Source organism: Aegilops tauschii, chromosome 4 (genome assembly GCF_002575655.3).
Source record: "Aegilops tauschii subsp. strangulata cultivar AL8/78 chromosome 4, Aet v6.0, whole genome shotgun sequence".
NCBI lineage: Eukaryota > Viridiplantae > Streptophyta > Magnoliopsida > Poales > Poaceae > Aegilops > Aegilops tauschii.
This window is the reverse complement of record NC_053038.3, coordinates 291803008-291810934: the sequence shown is the minus strand read 5'-3', so window position 1 is coordinate 291810934 and position 7927 is coordinate 291803008. Positions and strand designations below refer to the sequence as shown.

The following is a 7927-nucleotide window of genomic DNA, read 5'->3' as shown; positions in this document are numbered from 1 at the left end:
TTTGGTCATGTTATTGAGGGGTTTGTCTGAACTCCAGCGCAAGGACTTTCTGGTTAAAAAAAGAACTTTTGGTCTCTTTAATGACAAATTGATTGCAACATCGTGTTAGTCATCCATGGTATCGAAAAGGATTTGCTAATAACAACAAATAATCTGTACCACCACTAACCCTTTACATGATGCAATGTCAGTATATGTTTCACATCACGTCGCATCCATTCTCTTAGTGTAGTCAGAGTGTTCATCATTTTTTGCAATTGGCCTGAAAGATATCGAACCTCTAATATGTGGTTGTAAGATGTGCTTTGGTTAAACATTCTATTTACCCACCTTCAGGAGAATTGTAAATGACATTTGGTTATTCATGTATACCACTAGTAGGACTCATAGGATTTATGGATTGTCAATAGCCCTCATCTGATTCCTTGATGTACTCATATCGCTTTCTTTTCAGTCTCCTTTTCATTCGAGCGGGACGATGAGGGAAAGAATTGGTTGTGGTGAAAGTCAGTTTAGTGCATCAAGGATTGGAGGTTCTGAGATTTGCAAGAGGTGATGGAGGATGTTTAGTTACTTTGGCTCATGATATAGTACTGGAAGATGAGTACAAGCATAAGCTTATTCAAAATCTGAAGTTCCTGTATGCACGAGACATGTACTACCTCTGTTCCTAAATATAATTCCTTTTAAAGATTCCACTATAGAGACTAGATTCGAATGTATATAGACGCCTTTTAGAGTATATGTTCGCTCATTTTGCTCTGTATGTAGTCTATAGCGAAATCTCCAAAAAGACTTATATTTAGGAACGGAGGGAGTATTTTGTAATCTTTTTTTCTTTTTCATTTTTTTCATTTTCTTCTACTTATTTTCAATTTGAACGAACGGAGGGAACAACATGAAGATGGGTAGCACTATACAGTTTTATAGCAGTAACATTTTGCGAGCTTCTTAAATTCGGTATCTATGAATAGTTGATTTGTTCGTTTTGATTTATAGCCTTGTAGATGTTCACCTCTCTACCAGATTTCCATAATGGAATGTCGTCCGGTGTATACGATGGGCAGCTCAGCTTGCACGTGAATTGGACGTGGCAAAGCTTATCTTGGAGCAGACTCAAAAACAGTGGCGGCTAAATTAAGAAGCTCGGAAATTGATAGATCAATCTATGGCCTATTGCTGAGGAGGTAAAGGAGTGCATGCGATCAAGAGAGGAGTTTCAGGGTGGCATGGGTGAGATGCTTGACTAATGGAGCTTCTCTTTGGCTAACTAAAGAGAATTGTGCAAATAAGTTATGTGAAACTTGGGCCAGGTACATATCAGATCGTATTCGTGATGTTTTTGGTCTCGGATCGTGCTGAAATGAATGAATAAAACAAAACCCATTCCAACTAAAAAACATGACTGTTTGAGTTGTCAATAGGAGCATCTATAGCCGGATTTAGCAAATCCACGCACCCTAAAAGTCCACGGAAGCGCCCAGTCAGTGTCCGTTTTGAGCCTCTATTTGTCCGTTCATGCAATCATACTCCTCATTTTGTCCCTTATATATCCGGTGACGTGCATGTGCTTGATGGAGATGAAGAGAGAGAAAGAAAAGAAAGAAAAGGTAGTCCATGATGGGCCACATCCTACATGGCGGATCGACCATGCACGTCTATGAGCCTCATATACTCCCCATGTTTGGGGTCAATATGAGAGTTTGCGGATAGCCTAGACCGGGGATGATATAAGGGGTCGGGTTGGGTTGCCATTTTCCTTCTCTCTCCTGTTTGGTCAATGATCGGGCGTGTCCGCAGATTTGAGGGGACCAGCTGTATGTGCTCTAAGATTATTGTGTTTGATAATATGATGTGTGTTAGCCGACTGTTAAAAAAAAGATGTGAGTTAGCTTAGACGACATTGTTCTCGGTAATATTAATTCAATGAGTAGTATCTTATTTTTTTTAAAAGCCCGTGGCAACGCGGGCATTTTACTAGTATATATATAGGACAGGGCTATACTGTTAGGCGCGACGTGTCTACGGCCTACTCCACCCGACCCACCCCAGCCTAACCCGCCTCCTACCGCCGGAGGCAGTCGTCGCGGGCGAGCGAGCGACGGCGTCAGCCGGAGCGAGGGAGTGCGCGTCGCCGTGACTGGCCGCCGATGGATCCACCCGTGCCCTGCCCCTGCCTCCCGGAACTGGCCCCAACCCACTGCTCGCCTCCATCCCGCGCGCCGGCCGTCGACTTCCTCCCTCGCGCCGGCCGCCAACTCCCTCCCGCACGCCACCACCGTCCCCCGCGCCGGTCGCCGCCTCTCTCTCGTGCGCCGCCGCCGTTCCCCTTTGCCTCTTCGCGCCGCCTCCCCCTCTGCCCTGGCGCCTGACTCTCACGCCGCCGCGCTACGCCCAACCTCCCGCGTGACCAGCAGTGTCACCACCCCTGAGCTCCACCGTCCAGACCCCGAGCTCGATAGGCTGCTCGACCGTGTCGACGAGGGGGATCCTCCTGGTGGCTGCTGCTCCTCGGCGTCCACGGGCTAGGAGGAGCCCCAGGTCAGCACTCACCAGCGCTCCCTCAGTAGCTCGATATAAATCGAGAGGCAGCGATAGCAGATAGGGGAAGCAGAGCAGAGCAGAAGCAGAAGCAGGCAAGAGGCGAGCAGGAAGCAAGAAAGGTGGAGATGGCGCCCATCAAGCTATATGGGATGATGCTGTTCGGACAACGTGACCCGCGTGGCCACGATGCTCAACGAGCTGGGCCTCGACTTCGACTTCGTCGACATCGACCTCCGCACCGGCATCGACCTCCGCACCGGCACCCACAAGCACCCCGACTTCCTCAAGCTCAACGTACGCTCCCCTACCTCCCTCCCCTGCTTCCCCTCCCCTGCTCCGTCATTAACTACTAGTAGTTCCTCCCCAAGATCCGACATCTAATTTTTATTTGCCTCGCTTCTCTTGTTCTTTGCAGCCTTGGTATACGCGCATCAGTCTCGGTAGCAGTAGGATTTACTCGCACCGGGTCACCGACCGGATGTATCTTGTTCTTCTGTTCACCCGAGCTCGACAGGCTGCTCGATCGTGTCGACGAGCGGGATCCTCCTGGCGGCTGCTGCTCCTCGGCGTCCATGAGCTGGGCTCCTCGAATCCCGTCGTCGCCCTCCACGAGCGGGTTCCTCCCGGCGGCCACTGCTCGTCCACGAGTGGTGCTGCCTCTTATCCTGTCGACGGCGTCCACGAGCAGCGCTAGGAGAGATTCCATACGCGCTGCACAGCCATCCAAGTTGAGCACACACAACAGTCCAAGGTGATGCATGATCCCCATGCCTTCTCCCCTGGACGCCCCTCCATTGTTTGTTGAAATGCCTACAAGAATTATAACTACTATTTTTCCATCTTTCCCTTCTTTTTTAAACTGAAGCTAAACTCAGGTAAAAGAATTGCATTGTATTTTGTGCTTGTGAAATGCTCAAATGTTCGTTTGCTGCTGTTCATATTCGCATGTGAAAAAAAGTTCATGTAAATTACGTGGCTAGTGTAGTTCAGAAAAAAGTGTGGAGATGAAGCAAATCTAAAGCTCACTTTCAGGAACTTTGCTTGCAACACCTAGAAAGTTCAAAATTTGTGGCACGTTCAGTACAAAAAATGTGGAGATGAAGTAAATTTGAAACTTTGCAGGGGCTGGGGGTACTTCACTACTAAATGAACATTCAACTTATGGACATATATACTCAGTTATTATTGTATAACATAGAGTTACCTTGGACGTTCATGCTTCTTCTCTGGTGTATATTCAATTCAACATATGGTGGTTCTTCAGGTAGCCTTGGCGTGCATTTTCAGTTCATCTTGCAGGTGAAGGAGCTCCCCTTCAGTTTATCTTGCAGGTGTGTTTGGGCAGTACAAACACATCACCATAGTTTGTACAGATTATCTCTGGATCCAAAGAAAGAAAGAAATCTCCAGCCAACTTGCCTTGAAACTAATCAAGCCCTATTTTTTGTTGTCACCGAGCAACAAGAAAACAGCCCCCAGGCCGTTCACAGCCGCCACCGAGGCCGTTCAACTAGGGGTCCTTCAACAACGCAGCAGTCAGAAGCTTTTCTCTCGTTTTCTCCCGCCTCTGTAATTTCTTTTTGATTTTGGGGACTGAGTGAGTGCAGTTCACCGAGGCATTCCATGTGCTAATGGGCTATGCTTGCTTAGCACAAATTCATGAACTGTCAATTTTTTTAATTGAACTGATGCTACTCTTGATTCAGATCTGAGGGAAGAAGACAAAACTAAGTGATTCAGTTCATCATTGGCATCCTTGTGAACAGTTCTGAAGATAGCTTTCAGAGACTAATTAGGGTAATATTTCTCTCAAATTTTTTCTACAAATAGCTTTTTCATGTGTGTGTGAGAAGTGAGGAGAGCAATGGACAGTAGTAGATGCAAATCAACCTTGTTCCTAGCTTTCAGAGACTGCTGCCTGATGCAGCAGAGATGGCATATCTGTTTTGCCATGACATGGGTACTAGCAATGCAACAACTTGCAGATGCATGCCTCTGAATGTTCCTAATGGGAGCCTCCTCATTCTGTGAATGTGTGTGTGTGTCCTCAATAGTATGGTCCTCCTCGCCGGATGTTATGCAGTATGCACCTTTTTAGTACAAACTTTTAGAAGTTTCTTTTTGAACTTCTCATAATTAATATACATGAACTTGATTATCTTTTTGACATGTACTGATATCAGCTTCCTTTGATTTTCGTGCGTGTTCTTGTAACACAATCAGTTCACATGTCGAGATACCATAAGTTCAAGTTCACTAGTATTTATAAATGTTGGTTTGCAGTACTAGTATTTACAAATTTATTATAATTCCACGGGCCGGAGGCCATCTATATTTCTTATTTCTATGGCTACAAGTTCAAGTGCTCAAATGCTATAAGGTCGCATGTTATTCTCCAATTAGAAAAATATAAACAATGACGCTACCAGTTCAAGCTTGCCTATGTGTCCTAGTGTGTTCCCGATTCCTCTTTCCAATAGCGTATTCTGAACATAAGTTGCTCTCAAAAAATGTGTCTCGCAAGTTCAAGTATAGTTGCTGCAGGAGTTCAAAAATCTGAACAGTTTAAGCTCAACCAGATTTCAAGAACTGTTTCCTTCACAAATTGTTTTTATGTTAGTTTGTTGTTATGGACAGTACAGGTGCAAATTATTGTGTAGTACATGTGTCCATTGATGTGTTTGAATCCCTTCAGTTCACTTTGATTCCTACAGGTGGTTCAATGTGTCGAGCGGTGGCAGCGCTTGCTCCCAATGGTTGCTCGCGCAAGGAGGATACAGGGATGCTACATTGCAGGAGGAGCAGTAGCATGTAGTAGCTAGCTGAAGAAAAGGTATTGTCCTGTAGCTTTGGTCTTACCTAGTATGGATAACATTTTTATGGAAAACTTGCTATTTCCCTGGTGCGCTAACATGATGTGTTGGAATATCAGTATCCGCACAGCCAGTGGCCTGCTCTAGCCATGCCGCACCACCACTGGCATATCCAGCATGGTTGCTGGTAGCCGGCCAAGTTGAGTGCTGATGGGAGTCCTTTGCGTGCTTCAACGACACTCTCTCATATCAATCTCTCTCTTTCTTTGCTCCTGCTATTAAAATGCGTAGATGTGCTGCTTTGCCAATTGAGTAGTTGGGAAGATGTGAAAAGAACATGCTCTCTAGGTGTATGACTATTCCTGTGAGCACCAATGTATTTAAATGTTTATTTTGTGCTTCAGCTTATGTTTTTGGGCAGTACAAATACATCTTCAAAAATAAGTACAGATGCGGTCTTATAGAACTCTAATAGTTGTTGGATGCTATTCCAAATGCCAATGATCATGCAAAACGGTTATTGCTAGAATCTAGATGATTTGTAATGTAGTTACCATAGTTTCACCCTATTTTTATGGTTCTAATTATTGTTGCATAAGTCTTTAAAATAATGTTCGGTAAATGTTTGTGATCATTGTTTTAGGTATTCATATGAACTTTAAAATAATGGCTTTTCTTGTAGGAGGTTCAAAGATTGTCGTGGAGCAAGTTCAAGAGATTAGTTTGGTGAAAATAATGTGATCTTTTGGTCAGGATTTTGGATGATCCATAGCCATCAGACAAGCAGTTCAAGGCCTACTACGCAAGTCATCCATCGTCTTCTACGCATGAGCTTCTTGTCTCTACACATCTAGCACCGGAGTATCCCCTCCCCTTGCCGCACACACATGCCCGCGGTCGAGCTAGTGTTGTTTGTGATTGCTGGTCGTGACTCTTACGTTGTCCTGTTGTTTGTGATTGCTGGTCGTGACTCTTACGTTGTCATTGGACAAATAATTTGTTCTGAAACTCTGTACTGACGGGACCTTCAACATATATGGTGTTTAGAATTTTTTATGTAACTCTGTACTGTCGACCTTCAACATATATGGTGTTGTCAGTATTTGGTGTTATCAGTATTCTGATTTGTAGGCCAAAATGGTGAACATCTAAACATTAGTTCGATTTAATAAAACTGAGAGGTTCTACTTTTGATAAATACCTGAACCTGGGTGCAACAAAGTTCTACCATTAGTCATGGGGATTATCAGTTCATGTGTACTGTTTTTTTGTCAGTTGGTGTGTTTTTTTGTTTGTCAGGCCGTGTGCAAGTTTGTTTGTAATCGGTTCATGTGTATGTGTGTAGCGACCCGACCTCAAACAGTCAAGTCTCTGTGCTTCAGTGTCATCTCTGGATCGGTAATGTTGACACACACAGTACTCGAAGGATTTATAACAAAGTAGCAATCACATACTCTTTACATCGAATGTCTCAAAAGAGAACTTATTACAATAAATATGGCTTAAGGCCATCTAAATAATAATATAACAACGGAAGACTTGAAAGATAAATGAGTCCATCAACTTCAACGGCATAGCTGAGATGTACAACAATGACCTATCGCATCTTTTCCCGTCGTCTGAAAAGTCTGCAACATAATACGTTGCAGCCCAAAAATGGGTCAGCACATGGAATATGCTGGCAATATAACACAGTAGAGCAATGAATAGATAAATCCTATCACTACATGCATATATGGCTGGTGGTAAGGCTCTATGGTTATATTGTTTTGCGAAAAGCCAATTTTTCCCTACAACAAAGGAATATATTTTATTTAACTATCATGGTGGTTGAACAACATTGAGAAGATACCTCCAACTCAATCCCAATTAAAAGTAATTATCAACCCAACAAATTAAGTTAGAGTGATGATATACTTATGATAATCCAATTACTAGATACTCAAGATGTCCATAACAGGGGACACGGCTAACCATGATTAGATTGTACAATCTGCAAAGGTTTGCGCACTTTTCCCCACAAGACTCGATCTCCTCCGTTGGATTTCTCGCACTTCATGGTGTTTGAGAAACGGATGACCGAGACACAGTCTTTCAGAAGCATTAACTCTAACCCCGGGTAGACAGTACCAACCTACATCCCTCTACATCTGCTAGCCAACCACTGGAAGAGGTCATGCAACTTACTCAACTGTGCTAGAGCCCATAATAGCTTGTGGCTGCACAAGGAAGTTTCTAGCATGAAATATCTCAGATCCCTTTGAGCCTGGGTGGCGGACCGTAGGATTATCACAGGGGTACTCCGGGATATCCTAGGACAACACTGGATTCTCCAGGTGTCCAAACAAGCAATCCACCCAGATGTGTATTAAAGTTGCCACCTTAAGTTGAACCATTAAATAATCATCTCACATCTGTCATGGATTCACTCACCCAAACCACGTCTACGTGCATAGCATAGCAGTATAAGCATAACGTAGAAGTAACTCTCAAGGGTTTGATAATAAATAGGGCAATAGGTTCTACCTCATCAACTACTTTCCAATACCCACAAGTTAATAACATCCTAA

General features: G+C 44.0%; 1 protein-coding gene across 5 annotated transcripts; it reads left to right on the top strand.

Annotated features, from left to right (window-relative positions):
- The first annotated feature begins 1993 nt into the window (after positions 1-1993).
- LOC109768766 (uncharacterized) lies at positions 1994-6555 on the top strand. 5 transcript variants are annotated; one of them, XM_073496580.1, is made up of 5 exons: positions 2010-2838; positions 2960-3295; positions 4251-4341; positions 5259-5377; positions 6040-6555. In XM_073496580.1, exons 1-2 carry the CDS (start codon positions 2731-2733, stop codon positions 3236-3238), a joined length of 387 nt encoding a protein of 128 aa, XP_073352681.1. In that variant the 5' UTR covers positions 2010-2730; the 3' UTR covers positions 3239-3295; positions 4251-4341; positions 5259-5377; positions 6040-6555. The 5 variants fall into 5 exon arrangements, with proteins under 5 accessions (XP_073352678.1, XP_073352677.1, XP_073352681.1 ...); XM_073496578.1 differs by having other exon boundaries at positions 5477-6555; XM_073496579.1 differs by adding an exon at positions 5477-5556 and having other exon boundaries at positions 2960-4341.
- Positions 6556-7927: the final 1372 nt, after the last annotated feature.

Bases quoted from the DNA above. Each gene is read 5' to 3' on its own strand.
- LOC109768766 (XM_073496577.1), top strand. From the start codon at position 2,731: ATGCTCAACGAGCTGGGCCTCGACTTCGACTTCGTCGACATCGACCTC. The intron at 2,839-2,959 runs GTACGCTCCCCT...TGTTCTTTGCAG, and splicing joins CCGACTTCCTCAAGCTCAAC to CCTTGGTATACGCGCATCAG.